This window comes from Mustela nivalis, assembly GCF_964662115.1.
Source record: "Mustela nivalis genome assembly, chromosome: 10".
Classification (NCBI taxonomy): Eukaryota; Metazoa; Chordata; class Mammalia; order Carnivora; family Mustelidae; genus Mustela; species Mustela nivalis.
Window position 1 is genome coordinate 39,066,376 of NC_139029.1, and position 24,234 is coordinate 39,090,609.

Here is a 24,234-nt window from a genome sequence, read left to right on the forward strand (position 1 = left end):
TCAGAACCTCAGTGGAAGGGGCAGCTTCCTTCACATGAAAATCATTTCAATAATGACTTATTTCAGTCTACATACTTTCCAATGCCATCATCTCTAATTAAGAGGTAATTCCCTGTCACCTAGAATTGCTCTGGTGCCTCCACATTCTGGGAGAACTTTATCCCCAAATTTCACATTAACTCTCCACATTCTGGGAGAACTTTATCCCCAACTTTTACTGGTTAAATCTCTCTACCTTTCCTTTAAAGCCTGATCCAGCTGGCTTTAATGCTACTACTGCCTGATCCAATGCTACTACTGTTGCTTGCAATAGTTTTCCTTAAGATTTTTCTGGAAGCATGATGTCTCCTCTTTTGGTTACAGTTTAAGGCACACTTCTTTCAATTAAAACTTGGTCACAGAAGGAAAGATAGGGCACCTGGGTGGCTCAGTGGGTTAAGCCTCTGCCTTCAGCTCAGGTTGTGATCTCAGGGTCCTAGGATTCAGCCCCACATCAGGCTCTCTGCACAACAGGGAGCCTGCTTCCTCCTCTCTCTGCCTGTCTCTCTGCCTACTTGTGATCTCTCTCTCTGTGTCAAATAAATAAATAAAATCCTTAAAAAACAACAACAACAACAAAAAAAAAACAACAAAAACAACTTGGTCACAGAAGGAAAGAAACTTTCTAAATGCCTATCCTGCCATACTCTGCTCTTGTGTGGCTGCCACAAGGAAACCAATGGCTATTTTCACTACTAATAGTAACATGGCAGACTTTGCTTAATTAAAATATGCAATATTAAAAAGCTGCCAAAGTCAAATCCTTCAGAATGATCCTATGAGTTAAGTATTATTATATTCACTAGATGACAAAAATGAGGCTAAGGGAGATTAAATGAGTTTCTCAAAGTCATCTTTCTCAAAAATCGTGGACTAAGGATTCTATCCCAGGACTGTATAGAATTTTTTATACTAGGGTGCCCTCCCAGGATCCATGTCATAAATCCCCACTCAACAAATATACACAATCCATCTGTTTCAGGCACTGTTTCTATGCATATACATTTTCCATCTTTCTTTCACAGAAACAGGACATGGTAACTAAAAATAATAGTTAACATTTATTGAGTATTCTACACCAGGCACTGCCTCAAGGTGTTTACGCATATTAATCTGTGCTGACAGTGTACCTACCTCTTCCTGGACACAGCATGGACACAACAGAGAACTGCAAAACTCCATTTCAAATAGAATGTATGGATAGTATGCTTTATTATTACTTAAAGTTTATTGTTCTCATAATTACAGGCTATAATTTAGAAGTTTGAAACAGAAAATTCTATAAAGAGAGCCCAACAAAACTTGAACAAGTATGTAGAAGGTGATTAAAAGTTTGTGAGGAGTGCCACTGAGCTCTCAGGAATACTTGTCTGTCCTTTGAAAGCATAGGCTCTACAGCCAGAGTCAACAAAGTAAAATGTAATCACAAAGGACTCTAAAACACTCATCCTACACAAGTGAGCATGGAGAGAGAGATTTATATAATATATACATACTTTAATATTATATTGGTCCACTGAGTATACATATTTTAACAAAAGATAAGAATCTGTGTAATCCAGTTAAACATACATTAAGATTAGGGTATACTTATTACAATGAAGGTGGGTGTTTATAAGTTACAGATATTTAATATTTTCCAGAGTGGTTTTTAATTAAAAAAATTTTTTTAAAAGCATTTCAAACATCTGTTCATTTTCCCAGTGCAAAAGAAGTCTATTCAAGTCAACTTACCTTTATCCTGAAGTGTAAGGGGAAGGGAAAAAAAAAAACCCAAAATGACTACCTATCACAGCTCCCAATACTACTTTCTCAATCAACTTTTAGCAGTCTATCTGTAGGCCATTGGATTAGTTTATCAAAATTAAAGCCTTATGATTATGATTCAGCCCTTGCTTCATATGTATGACTTTTATGCTGAAATGTTTCAATTTATAAAAGTAGAAAAAAGTTAGCTGTGCAAGAACATGATGTTAAGTTTGCTTTAAACTGCAGCAGTCCAACTGTGTGTGGAGAGAGAAAAAAAGCACCATTTCAAGATTAAATGAATTGGCTATTTTGGAATTTATTCACAGGCTAGGCAGTAAGTTACTCTGATTAATGCAGATCAATACCATCTTGACCTGGTGACCACAAAGACTTTTAATTAGTTTGTAGGTGCATTTTTCTTTATCTTGGTATTTAATACATTACCTAAGTCAGTAACTGATGTTAAAAGAAAACTAAGGTTATTCCACAGTTTATAGCCTACATCACAGTCTATTTCAAATTCAGCTTGCCTGCTAGCTCAGTTTCACAGGAGACAGGCTTTTAACACATGAAGAACTTTGACAATTTGATAGGTCTCTTCTCTCTCAATTAAACAACAACAACAACAACAACAACAACAAGATTTTCTTGTTAGCCCACCAATTTTCTAGGCAAAAACCAGGAAGAGAATAAACTATTTTAACCACAAAGATGGACAAAAAGCAATTAATATGATTTAATACATGTCACTTTTCCCATTTGTGTTCAGTGAAAGTTTTTACATTTCAAGTAAGTGAGCCTTCATTAAAGAAAACAAAAATATATATATACAAAAGTTTAAAGTACCTTCCAGTTCTCACATGCTAAAATTTCTTCTGCAAAGTACAAAAATAAACCTACCATGAACTAAAGGGGACAGTGCGATAGCAATGGCAGAATGGCTGCCATGTTAGATTTTTGCTTACCTTACACTGCTAGGTATATCTTAAGTGATACATATTCTCCACTGTCTAGCACTCAAAATTATGGACAGCTGTTCATCTAAAATTCTTTAAATCCACAGAAATTTTTTTAAAAATATATTTCACACATGAGGCTTTAACATTTTTATTTAGGAAAAGATTGATTCTGAAACTATAATGGATCAAACTTAAAGCATCCCTTCAACAATGGAGTCAATTTATGCAAAGCATTTTTTCTTATCTATAATAAAACTGAACAGTATTTTAACTATAAGGAAATACAAACATAGGCTTTAAACTAGCCAATTTGCACTATCATAAAAGAAATAGGATGTTCTTTCCCTTCCCCTCCCTTGACCATTCGAATCAAAGAATACTGCAAACTTTAAGAAACCCACCGGCTATCATCAGATTAACTACAGAACACAGGTAGCACAGGGATGAACTATTTCTCTATATTCCAGAAGGCAGAAGCTTGGGTTCTCTAGCTTTACAAGTAAAAGTAGCATAGGCAGGCAAAAGCTCACAGTAAATGCACATCAGAACAGGAGCCTAGGTGAAGTTGTCTGACTGGGTTACTGCTTTTATAGGGGCCAGGGTTGGGGGGAGGGCAGGAAGACAAATCTGAAATGGAGTAAGAAACAAACAAAAAAACCAAAAACAAACTTTTGTCACATTTACAGGAATCTCAAACCTTTTGTATTCCCATGCTCATAGGTAGTTTTGATAAGACACTGTAAAGAGCTTCAGTATTTAGGAAGAAGAATATTGTATGGTTGACAAAGGACAGGAGAATTCTTCATGCTTCTGATATCTCCGACTTGCTGAGTGCAATAGCCAGTTCTAAGTCTTCCTGCTCTTGCTGATTTAGTCGGGCAAGCCTCTGCTCTTCCTCTCTCTCACTTTCCCTCTTGGCCCATTCAATCATATCTTCTTCAGAGGGATACTGTTATTTAAAAGACGGATGAACAAATAAGTAAGTTAATGAGTAAAACAAAAAGAAAAGAAGGAAAACAGTCATTACAAAGAACATTCACTACTTGTTTCACCTATAGGACTTTGGGAATAGCCTTATTCATTACTTGTTAATTTCTTTTTTTCCCTGAAACCACAGTTTCATCAGTTATTAAATGTGGTCTAATTTGAAAAATTATTGCAGTCTACCGATACAACGTTTATAAAACTAAACATTAAACCACTTTTAAAAAGCAGAAATACTTAAGGTGAATTAGGATATTTACAAATGGGAGGGCTAGCCTTTTTTTTTTTTTTTTTTTTTTTTTTGAGGGCTAGCCTTTTAATCTAATGCAAAACATCTATTACTTCAACTTCAGGAGCATCCTCACATGATCAATCATTTCAACTTAATCCCACCGGTGATTTCCTACCTTATCTTTGCTCTCAGGTACAGAAAAATTATGTAGCAAAGAATACGCTGATTTTGCTAAACATAAAACAAGTAGTACTGGGTATAATAAACAAGATGTGGATCAAATTATTTTTTTAATGCATTGTAAAGGTTTCTGCAGGCACTGAGAAGTTTTTGACTTGATCTAAATAAAACCATACACTTAATGCTAATAAAAACTTAAACCTTAACATTAGGTCAGGGAAATATTTTTGTCTACATAAAACAGCAATGTTGAGAGATACTAAATAAAAAATTTCTACTTGGTTTGAAATCCTGTCATACCAAGAAATACCACAATGGGATGAAATTTTAAAAACTGTCAAGCTTTTTGAAAATGGTAGTTTTTCCCCTGGTGAATTAGAGGGACTTTAAAACTTACAATACTTAATAAAACTTTCATAAGGAAGGCAAGCAGGCAGGCATTTTTATTATGAGTTGCTTTATGTTATACCATGCTGAAATTCTGAAGTATGAAATAAGCAAAATGCCTCTGCTATAGTTCAAGACTTATGCCAATGAGATTTTGACTTGCTAAAATCATATTTAAGATATTAAGTGCCATAGCCAGAAGGTTATTTTATATTAAGAGGATTATAATCACCCAAAGGAAGCAATTTTGGATTCTCGCTTGAAATAACTCAAACTCTAGCTAACAAAAGTTAAGTCAGTATAATTCTGACACTCCATTTTCCCACATTCAAAATACTGATTCCTATTCTGCTTTGTCATATTCATAAGAATGGAACTTATTTGAGTACAGACTCAAATGTTAGAAAAAAAATTAAAGCAATAAATAAATAACTTCATTTTTTATCTAAATAATGATAGAATATATATCGTTGCATTATGTCGTTCCAGAGTGCCACATCCATAGCTGGTTGCTCCATTTCTGTGCTCTTTTGGCCCTATCTATGTGTCATCACAGCATCTTTCCATTGTTTTTACCGGTGTGCCTATTTTAGTCAGCTCTGGGAGAATGCAGAGTAAATATGGAAGGCTAGTGATTTAGAACTGTCCAAATAATTAAAGACTGTTTAGCTCTTGACAACTGTATTTACTTCATGAAATCAACATTTACATTTTTAAAACGCTACCATATGAAAACCAGAGTTTCACTTTCTAGTCAAAGAATCCCTGGCTTTATCTCCCCATGTAATAGTTGCTGACAGGTCTCCAGAAGCCATCAAAACTATACACAGACACACATACACAATTACAAATACACAAACTCATTATTGCCATTATTCCTCCAGTGGGCAGACAGCAAATGACCCTCTAATGGACCATCATCCAAAACAATTTGCAAATTTTATTTATACTGTTTACCAAGACTAAGAGAAGGGTTTGCAAAAACCACTGGTATATACCACAAGGACTAAGACTACTAAAATTATTTGTGCAATGGAACAATGTTAGGACCATCAAAAGCGAATCAAACAGGAATTTTGTTTGGGGGAGGAATACAGATTATTTTTAGTAAGTTGGTAAATTTAGCTGAAATGATGCAAATGTGGCAGACTCCAAGTAATCACTGAAAACTCTTTAAACTGTAAATGGAAAGAGATTTCCCCCAAACAGCCCATTCACAGTACTTACAGCACTGAAGTTAGCAAAATTGCTTGGGTCAGCCTCTTTATTGGTAGTGGTAGTGGTAGTAGTAGTAGAAGTGAATGAATCACAAAACATATCAGGATCTTTTTCTCTGGGGCTATCATTGTCTGGGAAAGGCTGAAATGGATCATTCAGTTTAAAAGGATCAGAAGAATCCAATTTGTTGATGGGTCTTTTCCCTGGATCAAAATCATTACAATTAACTCAACCAGCAAATACGGCAAACAAACATACAAGATGATGATCAGAGAGAGCATTAAAGAACTGGGGGGTGGAGGAATGGAGGGAAGTGCCTAAAATATACACTCTTAGTATGGTCTTAAATGACTACACACCCATAGTCTGTCCTCAAATTTTTCACACACAACCTTTCAAATACATTCCAGTTCTATGTACCTAAATGGGGGGAAAGGGGAAGGGAATGGGCCAGGAATCATCTTTTTGCCCAGACTGTAAACCTTATCGTCCCCAAAGCAGTGTGTTCCCAAAGAGAGAGAAAGGAGAGGATCAAACAGGATGAGGATGACAAAAATGGCCTCTGCTGTTGTAACCTCAGCCTGATACAGCTGTCCACTAGTGGCAGTAAGGGCAAATGACCTTTGAAAAATGACCATATTCTTCTGATTTTTTTTCTCTAGATCTGTATATAATACCTGGGAACACAATTAAGAATTACCTTGGAAAGCCTCACCTACTTTTTGCCATCTACAATATTTCAAATTCAAGAATAAAGAGAATGTTTTGAAGTCTGGGGCCTAAATCTTTGTGGCTGTGGATAAACTCATCTTTGACCAAACAACAGTGTATCGTTGCTGAACTCATCACCATTTTCAAACAAATTCTCCAAATTTAAAGTCTTAAACTTAGTACTTCTCAAGAGGAAATGATTAATATAGGTGTTAATATATTTTCAAATACACATTTTTCCTAAAATGTGTTAAACTGGTAATAGCAATCGTTAACAGTCTTTCTGTGAGTGTAGCAGCTTATAAAAGATGTTCAAATCTCTGGCCACCTGGGTGGCTCAGTAGGTTAAGCAGCTGCCTTTGACTCAGGTCATGATCCCAGGTCCTGGGATTGAGCCCCACATCAAGTTCCCTGCTCAGCAGGGAGCCTGCTTCTCCCTCTCCCTCTGTCTACTGCTCTGCCTACTTGTGCTCTCTGTCAAATAAATAAATAAAATCTTTAAAAAAAAAGTTTATATCTCGTATCTCATTGGATTTTTCCAACATTCCTGGGAAGGTAGGCGAAATTAAGAGTTACTGCCACCATCTAACAGCTCAGATAGCCGAGGCCCAGACATATTAAATTACACACTCAAGATCACAGAGCTAGTCTGAGAACATCCAGAATTAGCACCCACATCTTTAAGCTCCCAGTCCAGTGCTTTCTCCGACAAATCATCTTTTTTTCCTTAATACTTCTATAGTTATATATACTCACTTTGATGAAGATTCTTAGATTTAGTCAATGCATTTTACTTAGGATTATAAAATAAGTTCTGCTATTGTCATACACAGGTATAGAACTTAAATGAGCAAACTGACTCATTTTTTTAAGAATTAATGCTAGTATAATTAACATATATGTTATATTAGTTCCAGATGTATGATATAGTGATTCAACAATTCTGTACATTACTCAGTGCTCAACACGTAAGTGTAACTCTTAATACCGTTCATCTATTTCACCCATCCCCCACTCACTTCCCTTCTGGTAGCCACCAGTTTATTTTCTATAGATAAAGATCTGTTTTTTGGTTTGATTTGTCTCTTTCTTTCTTTATCCATTTGTTTTGTTTCTTAATTTCCACATGAGTGGAATCATATAGTATTCATCTTTCTCTGACTTATTTCACTTAGCCTATACTCTCTAGATCCAACCATGTTATTGTAAATGGCAAGATCTCACTCTTTTTTAAGGCTGAGTAATATTCCATTCTGTGCACACACACCCCCATTGCCACACACCCCATTCATCTTTCCCCATTCATCAACTGATGGACACTTACCTGGGTTGCTTTCACAATTTGGCTATTGTAAATAATGCTGCTATAAACATCGGGTACATGTACCTCTTTGAATTAATGTTTTTGTATTCTTTGGGTAACCCAGTAATGAGATTGCTGGATCCTAGGATAGTTCTATTTTTAAATTTCTGAGGAAACTCCATACCGTTTTCCAGACTGGCCACACCAGTGTGGCCAATGAGTCTGCATTCTCACCACCAGTGTATGAGGGTTCCTTTTACCCTATAACCTCACCAACACTTGTTTTTTCTTGTGTTTTTAATTTCAGCCATTCTGACAGGTGTGAGGTATGATTTCATTGTAGTTTTGATTTGCATTTCCCCGATGATAAGTAACATTGAATATCTTTTCATGTGTCTGTTGTTCATTTGTATGCTTTTTTCCCTCCAATTTATTTTATTTCTTTTCAGTGTTCCAGCATTCATTGTTTATGCACCATACCCAGTGCTCCATGCAATATGTGCCCTCCATAGTACCTACTGCCAGGCTCACCCCTCCCTTCCAAAACTCTCAGTTTGTTTCTCAGAGTCCACAGTCTCTCATGGTTTGTCTCTCCCTCTGATCTCCCTCAACTCACTTCTCCACTCCATCTCCCAGTGCCCTCCATGTTTTTCCTTATGATCCACAAGTATGTGAAACCATGTGATAATTAACTTTCTCTGTTTGACTTATTTCACTCAGCATATATGTTTTTTGAGAAAAGTCCATTCGTATCTTCTGCCCATTTTTAGTTGGATTGATTGTTGGCTCATTTGTTTTTTTAATATATTCTGACAACCTTAGCTTCCAGCAATATATGATATAGGCTACTTTTCCTTAAAAGATAGAAGTCACTTAATTTGTTTACCTGATTTTTCAAAAGATAATTGAGTATTAAAAATTGTATACTTTATGTAAAAAAAGAGAAAAATTATCTGGCCAAGAAATACCACAGGGAGGTTATTATGAAAGGCAAGCATAAAAGTCCATAACTACTGTGCCTAACAATTAACCAGGAATGACAGATTATTATTAAAATAACCATGTACCAGATGTATCTTCTCATGTAACAGCCTAGCAGCACTATCTCTACTCAGGGAATTGCCTTGTTAGCCACTTCTCATGAACTTTAATACCTTTGTTAAAAGCAAAACACTAAAAACATTAAGAATTTGTTCCTAGACCAGAGGCACCTGGGTGGCTCAGTGGGTTAAGCCTCTGCCTTCAGCTCAGGTCATGATCTCAGGGTCCTGAGATCGAGCCCTGCATTGGGCTCTCTGCTCAGCTGGGAGCCTGCTTCCCCTTCTCTCTCTACCTACTTGTGATATCTCTCTCTCTCTGTCAAATAAATAAGGAAATAATCTTTAGGAAGAAAAAAAAAAATTGTTCCTAGACCAAAAAAAAAAAAGACTTTTATAAAATAAAGGAGTCTCTTATTAAGTGAAGTAAAATATTATTTTCCTTCAAGAAAAATACTTTCTTTTAAATTGCTATGTTGCTGAATTCTGGATACCAAAAAGGCCACATATTTTCACATTGAAGGATTTAAGGAACACTTCACCTCAGTCAGGAAAAGAATGGGACTTCAAATTAATCTTTTCTTACAGCAATTAACTTAATTAAAGCAACAAAGTGAAGGAAACTGTGTGTACATGGTAATCAATGAGTCTCCAGAAGGCAAGCCATTTCACTGATACTGTCCTCTTTCCATTTACTGCCTCTCCAAAATGATTTAAGAAGAAATGAGCTCTTGCCAGAAAAGTGGTTCACGTTACACATGCTGGTCTTTTAGACTCATGTCTATTATTCTGTACTGTCAGAACAGATGACCATAGCAGGCTTCTGCCATGTTTGTTGGCTTGTTTTGTTCAAAGCCCTTTATTTAAGTCGGTAAGGCTCATACCAGTATTCTTCAGAAAGAGAAAAAGCATCTCAGTTGATTTAGGATAGATACCAACTCTCATACCAGGTGGTGGTGGGCAGGGTCTTGTTGGAGTTCCAATCTTTGGGGGCAGTGCTGGGGGTACATCTTCACTTCTGACCGATGTGTCCTCAAGCACATTTTTTTTAATGACCACATTGTTGACAGAGCTCGATGTGGCTGAACTAAAAGGATCTTCGTTGTTGACCTTTGTTTGAAAAAAAATGTGTATACATAGTTATATAAATTATACCAACCAAAGTATGTATGGTTGTGTAACATTTAGAACAATGATCTTCAGTATTATGCAGCTTTATTTATTTCAATTCTGAGAGCACTGACATGTTAACCTTTGTATTTGGGGCCAAAAGGGAGAAATTTTTTTAAAAACTGTTCCATATGAGTAGTGATTATAATAACATCACTACTTATTAAAAGCAACAGACCATACCAAAACAAGTCAACTCTGGATTAAAAGTTTTTCAAGCTTTAGGCAATACAAAACCACCTAAGGTCCATTTTAAAGGGACTATATGTTTTCCTTCAAATGAATATCTGATCCATATGATATTCAAAGAAAAAAAAATACCGATTCCACTCTTCTCAATTCACTTAAATATAGGAAAGATTTAATACTAATGACAAAGAAAATGAAGTCTTGAAAATATTGAAGACAACGTGAAAAAAAGTTAATTTTTAAAAGCAAATTAATCCCATGGAATAACAAGTCTTACCGTGGGTCTGAAGACTCTGCCTTTCTAATAATGACACTTTTCTATAGTGAATCAGAAATCATGATTCTAGATCTTAGGCCAGTGTTTCTCTACAGCACTAGTTACTTTGTGGGCTGGACATAATTCTGTGTTGTTGGAGCTGGATACTGTGCTGTAGGATGTTTAACAGCATTCCCGGTCTCCATCTACTAGATATGAATAGCCCCCCTTCCCAGTTGTGACAACCAAAAATGTCTTTAGACAATGCCAAATAACGGAGGGTAAAGGTGGAGGGGGAAATAGCATCCAGCTGAGAACAGATGACATAGATAATTTCACATATACTCTACTTTTACTCTTTTGGCCTATATCAATCCTACAGCTACAGTGGAAATTAGATAGCAGGCATATAGAGCTTGACTATGTGTATTAATAATCTTAACACTAACCCTAACAGCCTCAGAACATAAAATGAAGTAATCAATGCAGAGAAGATGGCATGAATGCCCATATTTTACATCTACTGACCCAGATAGTCAACAGAGGATAAATTAGTTCAACTGGAAGAAATATGTTTAAAAAGGCAGAAGACTCTTAATATGAAGCTGGTGAGCTGACCTGACAGTAGAAAATTATAATGACTTGTACCATCACCATAGTCTTTATGTATAGAAATATATCTACTTTAATTACATCTTTTCTATCATTTCTATCTGAAATCAACAATGACATCAAATTGAGAAGTCTGTGAAAGGGTTATATAATTGGGAGGAAGGGTTGCTCCACTGGTGGAAACATAGAATATTTCATCCTCCCACTAATCACTGCAGGTTACCTTTGACAATGTGCTGAAGTCAGCGAATCCATCTTCAAATGATTCACTTCCAAAAACAGAAGCAAAGGGATCTGTGGCTAAAATGAATAAAGAAAATCCATGCAACATAGGACAGAAATACATCAAAATTTCATGTCCTTTTTTGGTTGGTAACATTCAGACAATGAAAAAGATCTAATCCTAAATATCAGTTCCTGAATTTATGACTTAAATCCATGAAGACCCATGAACAAATTGATACTTAGCCACCTGCGACACATACACAATACGTTCTTTTACGTTCTTTTGTATAAATCAAATGATGAATTATTTCAGATAAAAATGAGAAAATTAACTCTTGGTTTAAGGCTTTGGAATATATGTCAAATAATATTATTCCTCTGCACTAAAACTATTTCTAATAAAGTCATCAGGAAGTAAGAAAAGGTAGATTCCATTAACTCCACATTTCACACTTATCCTTCAGGGTGCATTTTAAATTCCACTTCATCCACAAAGCCTGGGAAAACCTCTAATTCCCAAAGCAAGAAGTGATTTCTTTCTTCTTTGTGGCAGTAACTGCATTCTAGTTTGTACTATGGTTATCTATGATTGCTATATCACCACCATTAGATTGTGCAGTCCTTAAAAACACTGAGTAAGGCTTATCCAAGAAGAACAGTCAAAAACATTTCTTGAATATCAGAGCTGAGAAAATAAGAAAATACAAATCCCACACCCCAAATTTCAGACTCTAATGAGAGACATCTTAAAAAACAATAATAAAACAATCTTAAATGTGCTATTAGAAAGGTATGAAAACTCTGTAGTATGTAGGACTCACTAACAGGGAGAATCAGAAAAAGTATCAAAGAAACTACTCCATTTGAGCTAGGTCTTTTAAATAAGGAACAGATCCAGGTGGGGAAGATAAAGATATTCCAGGCAGAAGGAACAGTAGTTGCAAAAGTAATTTTTTAACCTGCTCCGGACAAAAGAAGTTATCTCTTCTATCACGCTGCACTTACCAAATGGATTAACATTTTTGGCTGGAATGAAGGGATCTACTTTGAGATAGGTTTCACCTATTCAGGCATAAAGGCTACCAATAAACAAAAAATGTTTACAGGAATTGTTACTTGATATAGGAAAATAGAAGCAAAGGAAGAAAGGGAAAGAGAACTGCAAGAGATAGGGTCAGAAAGAACAAAGAGGAACTGAAAATTTTTCCTTGTTCTTCAAATCTTCATCTTTACATCAAACCAGTTTTAAAACAAAAGTGTGCCCATATACCCATTTAAATATGTAAAGAGTGCCTTTACCTAAAAATCAGTATACCATGGACAAAAACTGAAGAGGGGCAAGAAGGTATATATTAGTTTTGCTTGCTCTGTCACTAAGACAGTCATGAGGTGGAGGAAGCAGGGAAAGAGGCTACGAAGAAACATAATGCAAATTAGTCCTTTAGAGACAGCCCAACAACTCTGAGCCTGAAGAGGATGTTGACAAGTCCAGAGTTACAGGAAATTCTACAGCTTTAGCCATAAAAGATGCTTTTTTATAACTACATATCTAAGTCCCACAGCCTAGTCATGGGTGTTGTTTCAGGCTTTCCTTCCTTTCTCCTGCTCTGTGCTGAGGCCCAGCCAGGGTACAGATGCTCTCCTGACTGGTAGAAAGGTGCTGAGGGAAGAGAAGTTTGCTCCTTTCACAGGAGGAACTAAAAATTCTGCTTCATGCTTTTTCTCTGCCACCGCTCTCACAGTAAGTCGTAACACTCATGGCAACAGTGTTAAGTTAGGTCAAGTTTGACTGAAATGCTGTGAAGTATACACTATGAAAAACATTAATGAAATACATGACATTTATATACAAAGAATATGCTACTTGTACTTTTACTGGAGTTTTTCTACACTTTCTTCATTAGAATAAATGACTTATTCAGCACCAGTATAAACACTGGGAAATGTGTCCTGAATAAATTACAAAGCACTTTTGCCCAAATTGGGGAATTAAGACTTTGGCAACAACCTCCTCAGATATTGACCATACTGATACAAAGTAGAGGCCTGTCCAGAGACTGGAAGGACTCACAGAGTATGAACTTTTCCAGACCATGTGCTGAGGATTTCCAGAAATATTCAGAGGAATCAGTAGATGGCTTTCTTCCTTTTGATCACAAGGGACTATGCACCATCAGAATAAGGTTTTAAAGCAAATGTGATCTCAATGGCACCCTCTCCTCCCCAAGAATAAAGGCAATGAAGACTTCAGAAAATTAGATAAAAGCATAATTTTAAAAATCTATAATTTCACTGTCAGAAATAACCCTAATTAATTTTTTAGCATGCCTCTTTAACAGCTTTTTTCCTGGTATTTTTTTCCTTTAAAGCCACATTTTAGGCATATTACTGTTTATCCCCTTAACCTGATTTAATTCATAGCCTTCACCAGTACTTGACATATTACATATTTGTTTACTGCTTATCTTTCCCATATAAACCCTATAAAGACAAGAACTTTGCTTTGTTCACTACTGTATCTTCAAAGGACAAAAAATGGTCTGGTAAATAGGATATGCTCATATTCTTTGAAAATATTGAGAGAAAAGGTGGACATATGCTGTCTGTTTATTAAGGATCTTCCAAACAGATATCATAATACTTCTTAGCAATAACCAGATGACCAACAAGAAATAAGGGAAACCAGTTTTAAGGCTCACAGATAATAGCCAAGAACAAGTATCCAACCAGAAAATCCTGGGAAAAGGAAGAAAGTTTTTTTCCTCCATGACCTATTCATAAGCCATCAGATAATCAAGTTCAAACTCATAGAAAACCTTTAAAAGATACTCATCAATAATCTGAGGCACTGGTCATTAACAAAGAATCCATTTTCTCAAGCTGGTCTCCCATTCACTCCCATTCACTCACTCACCCACTGACCCACTCATCCACTCACATTTACTAAACATCAACGCTAGGTACTAGGGAATTAGAGGAGAGTAAGACACAACACCTACCTTCAAGGAACTCATAGCTTACCTCAGTGATACATATGTATACAACTGCTATACAGTAAGTATTAAAGTTCAAAGAGAGTAAAGGAAAAGCAACAGCTAGGTTTACATGAAAGAGGCCAAGAAGACTTACCAAAAAGGGTTTTACTTTCTTGTGGACAGAAAGGAGGTGAGAGAAGAGAAAGAAATATACACACTATACACAAATAAACAAATACACACATGCTCATGCACACATATTTTTCCAGGAAAAAAATAAGTGGCCTTGAAGAGACAATCATGGCCTACGGTTTGTGGAAATAGAGAAAATTAGAGAAGAAACATGAAAGAAGGCAGCGGCTAAGAATAATAAAACATATAAATATCTGCATGCTTAGCCAGAGTCACTGCCTGTAAAAATGAAGACCTGCTTGGCATTTTACTACCTCTAGAGTCAAAGATGCTCTGGGGAGACCACAAGTTCCCCTCTGAATCCTTAGGATGTTATAAAGCTTTAATTAAGAGTTGGAAAGATTCTGCATTTCCTCAGTTAGAAGTTAGTAAAGTTAATAATATAATCCAAGCAAAAAATCTTCCGGCATCAAAACTAATCTCATCCATAATGAAGTAGAAAAATAACTTTTACAAGACAAAATAAAGTATATGTAGAAACTGCGTAACTCGCATTTGCTTTATTTGGCTTTTTTTTTTTTTTAGTCTGCAACGTGTCTACTCACAAAGAATAAAAATGCTAAAAATACCCTACTGTGAGTCAAAGTATTAAAAATATCTGATGTCCTTCTATCATAATCACCTAATTTCAGAAGCAGGAGCGATTTATCATTTTTTTCTTTTTAATTATTTTTATTAACATACAATGTATTATTTACCCCAGGGGTATAGGTCTATGAATCATCAGGCTTACACATTTCACAGCACTCACCATAGCACACACCCTCCCCAATGTCCATAACCCAGCCACTCTATCCCTACTCCCCCTTCACCCCCAGCGACCCTCAGTTTGTTTTGTGAGATTAAGAGTCTCTTTTGGTTTGTCTCCCTCTCAATCCCATCTTGTTTTTTTTTTTCCTTCCCTACCCCCCACAGCCCCCTGCCCTGCCTCTCAAATTCCTTATATCAGAGAGATCATACAGTAACTGTCTTTCTCTGATCAACTTACTTCACTCAGCATAACACCCTCTAGCTCCATCCATGTCACTGCAAATGGCAAGATTTAATTTCTTTTGATGGCTGCATAGTATTCCATAGTTTGGCTATTGTGGACATTGCTGCTATAAACATTTGGGTGCACGTGCCCCTTCAGATCACTACATTTGTATCTTTGGGGTAAATACCCAGTAGCACAATTGCTCGTAAGGTAGCTCTATTCTCAACTTTTCCAAAAAGGAAAACTATTTTCCTTTTTGAGGAACCTCCACACTGTTTTCCAGAGTGGCTGCACCAGCTTGCATTCCTACCAACAGTGCTGGAGGGTTCCCCTTTCTCCACATCCTCGCCAACATCTGTCATTTCTGGACTTGTTAATTTTAGCCATTCTGGTTAGTGTGAGGTGGTATCTCAATGTGGTTTTAATTTGTATTTCCCTGATGCCCAGTGATGTGGAGCACTTTTTCATGTTGGCCATGTGGATGTCCTCTTTGCAAAATGTCTGTTCTTGTCTTCTGTCCATTTCTTGACTGGATTATTTGTTCTCTGGGTGTTGAGTTTGATAAGTTCTTTATAGATTTTGGATACTAGCCTTTACCTGATACGTCATTTGCGAATTATCTTCTCCCATTCTGTCAGCTGTCTTTTAATTTTGTTGACTGTTTGCTTTGTGTGCAAAAGCTTTTGATCTTGATGAAGTCCTAATAGTTCATTTTTGTCCTTGCTTCCCTTATCTTTGGCAATGTTTGTAGGAAGAAGTTACTGCAGCTGAGGTCAGAAGAGTTTGCTGCTTGGGTTCCCCTCAAGGATTTTGATGGATTCCTGTCTCACATTGAGGTCTTCCATCCATTTTGAGTCTATTTTTGTGTGTGGTATACGGAAATGGTCCAATTTCATTTTTCTGCATCTGGCTGACCAATTTTCCCAGCACCATATGTTGAAGAGACTGTCTTTTTTCCATTGGACGTTCTTTCCTGCTTTGTTGAAGATTAGTTGACCATAGAATTTAGGGTCTTTCTGGGCCCTCTATTCTGTTCATTGATCTGTGTGTCTGTTTTTGTGCCAGTACCATATTGCCTTGATGATTACAGCTTTGTAATAGAGCTTGAAGTCTGGAATTGTGATGCCACCAACTTTTGTTTTCTTTTTCGACATTCCTCTGGTTATTCGGGGTCTTTTCTAGTTCTATGTAAATTTTAGGATTATTTGTTCCATTTCTTCGGAAAAAAATTGATGGTATATTGATAGGGATTGCATTAAATGTGTAGATTGCTTTAGGTAGCATTTTCACAATATTTGTTCTTTCAATCCATGAGCATGGAACGTTTTTCCATTTCTTTGTGTCTTCCTCAATTTCTTTCATGAGTACTTTATAGTTTTTGGAGTATAGATTTTTTGCCTCTTTGGTTAGGTTTATTCCTAGGTATCTTATGGTTTTGGGAGCAACTGTAAATGGCATTGACTCCTTAATTTCTCTTTCTTCTGTCTTGCTGTTAAACATTTAAGAACAAAAATTTACTCTCAGGTTTTTAGTTTATTTTGAAAGCTTGTATTTCTCCTGTGAGATTAATCTTCTTCTTTCTCCCACCCCCCCTGGATAAACACTATTTCTTGGGGAAAAAGAAGAGGGATACAGGAGTTATGAGTAAAGAGGGCAAAAGTCCTGGTTGTGACCTTGGGGGTGGTGGGTAATGGCACCTCTCTGAGTCTCAGTCGTTTCCAGATGTTGGGATTTTATTTTTAGTAAACTAAATAAATACATTAAAAACCAACACACATAGAGAAAACAACAACATAGAGAAAACTGCTTAACTTAAAAAGAACTGAAACAAGAGTCCATCTTTCATTTCAGAAACAAAGGATTTAAAAACTGAAAAGAAGAGAAAATCACCTTAGACTGGAAAGAATCCTTTCCAGGAAGAGTTGGCAACAATGATCATTTTCATTCTCATTCTCATTCTCTCTCTTATATCCCTACTTGATTTGGAACTACTAAAGAGTATATTACAAGTAACATTAGTCAGGATTTAGGAACCATTAAACTAAAAAACAGTAGTAGTAGTAGTAACAGCAGCTACTATTTAACTGTGATAGGTACCACAATAAATATTTTAACATACATAATCTCATTTAATATATCCAACAAATCCATGAAGTATGATTATTAACCTCATTTTATTGTTTAGGAAATAGAGACTAAGAAAACCTAAGGAATTAGCAACTTTATCTTAAAGTTCAGGCTTTTGGCTTCAAGCACCCATGTGCTAATAATGACAACCTCTCTCTAGACTGTTTATGCTTCCATTTAATTAAAAATCTTATGATAATGTAGCAGATTTGAGACAAATCATTTATTCATTTCTTCAGCATTCAACTCTTGAGACTCTGCTATGTCCCAGAAGCTCTGGGGTGGAAAAGTAGGGATACAGCTTAGGATGACCCAAAAAATCTCTGCTTGGGCAACTAAGTAGATGGGAACACTATTAACAGGGATGGGTTGTTCAGAAGATGTTTAGTACTGTTTTCTATTTCATAAGGTGGACAACTTTACTTTCAGACATATACCTGTGACACATTAAGTAAAAGACCATTATGATATATACATATAAATACAATATAGATAATATATTAAACATTACAGTAACTAATATATATAACTAAAAATTTATGCATACATATGTGTGGAACACAGGGATAGCGACTCAGATTTATGGTTAGTAACATGACCAAATGTTATGAAAGACAATTCTGGCAGTCATGTAGATCACAATTTGGCAGGTAAAGAGAATGAAGGCAACTTAATATCACAGTCCAGATAAAACAAAATGAGGGTCTAAACAAAACTGAGTATAAGGAGGAACAATCAGGGTCTATTTGGGGGTAAAACAACAGGACTTGGCAATTTACTGGAGGTGAGGAATGGCAGAGAAGTCTAAGACAATTGGCTAATAGTATCAATAGTACAGAAAGTAGATATACTAATACTTTAAAAAACAGAATAATTGGAAAAGATGATTATTTCCATTTTAATGGAAATTATTTCCCCTTAGCTCACCACTGAGCTAAGGGGAAATATCCAGCAGGTAACTTGAAGGTACTGAGGTTCAGGAGAGAGTTCAACACTGGAAGACTAAACCTAGAAGTCATTAGGAAACAGGTTGAAGGTGAAGGCACAGAACTGGACACCACCACAATAAAAAGTGTGTACTGTGAGAAGAGCAGAAGGCTCTTCTTCTGTTTGTTATGTAGGCTAATTGTAACTAAAAAGATAGCCTCCATTCTTCAGTTTTTCTCCAGGACATTAAGATTATTCTCTTGCTCCTGTTTTGAATAAAGGGAGATATCTATTCCAGATACCTCCTGGGAGCAAGCTGTCCTGAGGAATCAGAAACCAGGGCAACAGGGAAAATCTAGTTCATAATAGATCAGAAGTTCTCAAGGTATGGTCCAGCGACCCCGAAGGTCCCCATGACCTCTTCTGACCTTTTGAAAAGTCAAAACTATCTTCCAAATATTAAGCTGTTATTTATATTTCTTAACATGCTAATATTTGCAACAATGTAGATAAAACTGCTAGTGTCTTATAATGAATCAAGGCAGTAGCACCAAACTGGTTGGTAAACAGTGTATTTTTCACCACCACAAACTTGCAAACTGGAAAAAAGGCCAGTTGTGCTTTAAAATTTCTGTCCTTGATGAATCAATAAAAATTATTAGTTTTAATAACTCATAACCCTTAGGAACACATTTTTTTTAAGATTTATTCATTTATTTTAGAGAGAGAGAACACAAATGGGAAGGGCAGAAGGAGAGATAATCTCAAGCAGATTGCCCTAAGCGTGGAGCCCAACTCGGTTAGAGTTGGGCTCAGACCCTGAGGATCACGATCTGAGCCAAAACCAACAGTTGGATGCTTAACCGACTGAGCCACCCAGGTGCCTCTAGGTATACATCTTTTTAAAATTCTGAGTAACAAAATGGGAAATAACATACAAACCGCTTCTGCTGAGTAGTAAAGTTCGATAGTTATCTGGAGGAAAAGAACTTGCATAATGGTAGGCGAAACAAGTGGAACTAGCTGCTTTTTTCATGGGGTGCCCTTTTTATTGAAAGAAATATCAGATAAACAATGGTTACTCAGATTTGGGTATTTGGCAACATTTCCTCCAAAACAAACAGTCAGATTGTCACTTTAAAGAAAACAACTGACAGTATTTGTTGCAGGTGATAAAAATTCAAGCTTTCAAGTAAAAACTGGAATCTTGGAAAGCTGTAACTGCCCCATAATCCTAACATTGTATCAACACAAGACTCTGGTAAGATGGACGGTGATATTAATAAATATAATTTTTAAAATATTTATAATGAATTGTATCAGCATTTGGAAGATACGCCTAACTCAGTGAACCAATACTTCCCAAATGATCAATGCAAATTACAAAGTAAGACATAGGTAAAAAATTCATTCATAGTCCAAGAAAAACCAATGGATTTTAATGTAAGAGAGCATGAAAAGGTCACTGATAACGGTTTCATGTACCACATTGTAAGTAACTTTAAAGAAACTAATATATGTTGAAAAATGGTATAGTATCAAAAATAAATATCCACAATTACCTAAAAAGGTTATTGAAATATCTCTCCTTTTTCCAGCTACATCTGTGTGAGAGCAGATCTTTTTCATTTCACATACTTCAAGCAAAACAATACAGTGCAACAGCAGTATATATGAGAATTCAGCTACCTTCTGTTAAGGCACATATTTAAAGAGCTTAGCAAAAATGTATGAACAATGTGCACTTGTCACTATTTTTTTTGTTTGGAGTTATTTTTCTTAAAGAAATATGTTATTTATGTTAATATATAATGGGTTTATTATCTTTGCTCTTTTTTAAGATTTTATTTCTTTATTTGACAGAGAGAGAAACCGTGAGAAAGGAAACACAAGCAGGAAAAGCGGAAGAGGGAGAAGCAGGCTTCCCGCAGAGCAGGCAGCCGAATGTGGTGCTCGATCCCAGGACGCTGCAATCATGACCTAAGCCAAAGGCAGCCGCTTAAAGACTGAGCCACCCAGGCGCCCCTTATCACTGCTTTTAAACGAATTAAAAAACTTTTAGTTTCAATTTCTAATATGGTAAATACTGATATGGTAAATACTGACAGATATAACCCATACAAACAAAAGCTCTTTGAGGGTCTTCATTCATTTTTAAAAATGTAAAGGGGTTCTCGGGCCAAAAGGCTACTATACTTGATGATTTCCAAAGTTACTGTTTGTGATTGTTTCAAATAACTCACTTCTTTCCTAATTATTTTTGTTGTTGTTGAAATAAGAGCAGAGTAAGGCTGAAATCTGGAATTATCTCTGGCAACCCCCAAGAGTCTTTCATGCATTTTCTATAAGTTTCTTACTAAAATGCTTTATGTTTTTAACATTTTTCATCTGATTATATTCCCTATGCTCTCAGTACCCTTTATGAATTTTGCATTCCCAAGAATTTCTTTTTCTTTTTTTTCACTTACATAGTAGGTAAGTAAAGAGGCAGGATAACACAAAGGAAAATCAATGGGCATGGATTGAGATGCAAACTGGTAGCGGCTCTGGAGCTTAGCTTTTCCTTTCATATATTAGGAAATCAGGCTTGATGATAGTTTTCAAATCTTAAATGAAATTCCAATATATGAAAGAAGTAAGTGGGACTTTAAAAATTAACACTAAAATCATTTTAAGATTTATCTATTTATTTGAGAGAGAAAGCACTTGGGAGAGGGGCAGAGGAAGAGAGAGAATCCTCAAGCAGATGTGAAACCCAACAAGGGGCTTGATCCCAAGACCCTGAGAGCATGCCCTGAGCTGAAACCAAGAGCCAGCTGCCTGAATGGGCCACCTAGGCACCCCAACTCTAAAATCATTCTGTGTTCAAATTTATATCGTTTACTTACCACAATGACAGTAAAAACAAAGCAATTTTGATTAACACAAATGTTTATAGTCAGGAGTTGAGCTTACTTCTGAGGCTGGTTTTAATTGCTCTATTTGACAAACAATTCACCCAAAGAAGTAGTTATATGCATTTCTAACCCACTGTTTTTTAACCCACTGAGCCACCCAAGCACCCCCAGTTACATGCATTTCTAAACAAGAGGCTTGCAATCTGAGTAATTTAAAATAATTTTTATCCAGAGGTCTGCACAAAAACCACTTAACCTGATAGTACTTTAAAGCACCAATGCACTATCATATGTTAACATGGTTTGGAACATTTATGAATGCATACATTTAATTAAATTGTTGCAGTTTTTAAAAATTCAAAGATACTTAAACATGAAACAATAATTTGCCAACTCTCTGAAGACCTCTCTGGAAGCTAGTTTTGTGAAAAATAATATGAAAACTCTGGCCCATAGCATGTGTAAGATTCTTTCCAGCTCTAACAAAGGCAGCAATGTTAAGTCTGACAGAAAAAAAATCTGTGGCATCACCTTACTACCGTTTTTACATTATCAGGATTGGATGAGAAGATAAGGCAAAGGCACCATTAACAGAGTGATTAACAGAATGAGCTCTGAAATAAGACATGGATTGGACACTGAGCATGGCAACAATTACTATAGCCGTGGGCAAAATGCTTGACCTAAGTCTCATTTTCCTCATCCTTAAAATGAGAACGAATAGTACCTATCTCTATAACCACTGTAAAGATTAAATGAGGGAAAATGCAAAAATGAAGTTTTAATGACCTTATGTGTGTGGCTTAAAAAAAAAATGAAAAAGAATGTTCAGATCTCTGGTATTCTGAATCTGTGGAAGATCTGTATAAGTCGGCCTCAGACACAACTAATATGTAGACCATCCAACTAAAAAGAGTTTTGGGGGAGTGCCTGGGTGTCCCAGTTGGCTGAGTGACTGACTCTTGGTTTTGGATCATGATCTCAGGGTCATGAGATTGAGTCCCACATTGGGCTCCACTCAGCAGGGAGTCTCCCTGAACATTTTCTCCCTCTGGCCCTCCCCCAACTTGTGCATGTACATTTCTCTCCTTCAAGTAAATAAATATTTTTTAAGAGAGTTTTTGGTTCTAAGATTCTCATTCAAATCAAGACATTAGCTAAATGGCAGACTAGGAAGATACAGATTCTCATTTGTATATAAGGATTGTTCAACATATGAAAATCAATCAATATAATACATTCCATTAATAGAATAAAGGAAAAAACCCACATGATCCTCTTAATTGAAGCAGAAAAAGTGACAAAATTCAACAATCTTTCATGATAAAAACACTCAGCAAACTAGAAAAAGAAAAAACTACTTCAACATAATCTAGGCCACAGATGAAAAGCCAACAGTGAACATTCTGTTCAATGGTGAGAGACTGAAATTTTTTCTCTAAAGTCTGTAACAAGACAATGACACCCACTTTCACTACTCCAATTCACCACAGAAGTTCTACCCAGTGCAACTAGGCAAGGAAAAAAAAAAAAGGCATCCAAACTGAAAGAAGTAAAATTATCTCTGTTGCATACAACATACAACATGATCTCACATGTAGAAAACCATAAAATACCACAAAAAAAAAAAAAACCTGTTTAGAATAAACAGCAAAGTAGCAGGATACAAAATCAAGGCACAAAAATCTGTAGCATGTCTATATATAACAATGAACAATCTGAAAAGGAAATTAAGGTAACAATTTCACTGAAAATAGCATGAAAAAGAATAAAATACTCAAGAATTAACTTAACCAAGGAAGGCATGTAAGCTGACAACTATAAAACATTCAGAAAGAAATGAAAGAAGATACAATTAAATGGAAAGACAACACACTTCATGGATTGGAAAATGTTAAGATGTTAATACTAACCAAAGCAATCTACAGATTCAAAGCAATCCCTATCAAAATCCCAATGACATTTTTTTGCAGAAATAGAAAATTCACACTAACATTCAAATGGAATATCAAGGGAATGGGAACAGCCAAAACAATTTTGAAAATGAGTAACAAAGTTATAGGTATCAAACTTACTGATTTCAAAACTTATTACAAAGTTACAGTAATCAAACAGTATGGTACTGGCACAAAGACAGACATTTACACCAGCAGAACAGAAGAGAGAGTCCAGAAATAAACAAATGATTTTCTACAAGGATGCCAAGACCATTCAATGGGGAAAGGTCAAGTCCTTTCAACAAATGGTGTGGGAAAACTGAAAATACACTCTTAAAAGAATGAAGTTGGACTCTTACTTTACAACAAATATAAAAATTAACTCAAAATGCATCAAAGAACTAAATGCAAGACCTAAAGCTATAAAACTTTTAGAAGAAGAAAACACAGGGAAAACCCTCATGACATTGGGCTTTCTTGGAATGTCCAAGCAATAAAAGAAAAAGTAGATAAACTGGATTTGTGATGGTTACACAACAAAAGCTATCTTCTGCTTTGAAACCATTCATGACTTACCCTAAATGGAGGTGATCTCCCTTTCCTTTAAATTTGTGCAGCTTTAATGAATTTCCATGGCACTTAGCATTCCAGTCAAGAGTTAATTACAGTTGACCCTCGAACAACATGGGTATGGAGTGTGTGGAGTCATTTATATGCAGATTTTTCTCAATAAATGCAGCACTGTATTATCAATGTATTTTCCTTATGATTTTCTCAATACTGTTTTCTCTAGCTTACTTTATTGTAAGAATACATATAACATACAAAATATGTGTTAACTGACTGTTTACGTTATTGGTAAGGCTGCCAGTCAACATCAGGATATTAGTAAAGGTTTTGGGGAATCAACGGTTATACGCAGATAAGCAACAGCATGTTGGGGGAGGGACAG

At 35.9% G+C, this 24,234-nt stretch overlaps 1 protein-coding gene across 3 annotated transcripts in view; it reads right to left on the reverse strand.

Moving 5' to 3' along the window:
- Nucleotides 1-1,515: 1,515 nt before the first annotated feature.
- EPS15 (epidermal growth factor receptor pathway substrate 15) overlaps nt 1,516-24,234 on the reverse strand; it is a 143,996-nt gene continuing 121,277 nt past the window's right edge. Inside the window, exons 22-25 of one of the 3 annotated variants that reach the window (XM_082688402.1) lie at nt 11,250-11,326; nt 9,747-9,909; nt 5,758-5,951; nt 1,516-3,696 (exon numbers count right to left, since the gene is read on the reverse strand). In XM_082688402.1, coding sequence (XP_082544528.1) covers nt 3,550-3,696; nt 5,758-5,951; nt 9,747-9,909; nt 11,250-11,326 — 581 coding nt within the window. In that variant the 3' untranslated portion in view covers nt 1,516-3,549. The remainder of the gene's footprint in view (nt 3,697-5,757; nt 5,952-9,746; nt 9,910-11,249; nt 11,327-24,234) is intronic. The other 2 variants (XM_082688404.1, XM_082688403.1) reach the window with 2 other exon arrangements.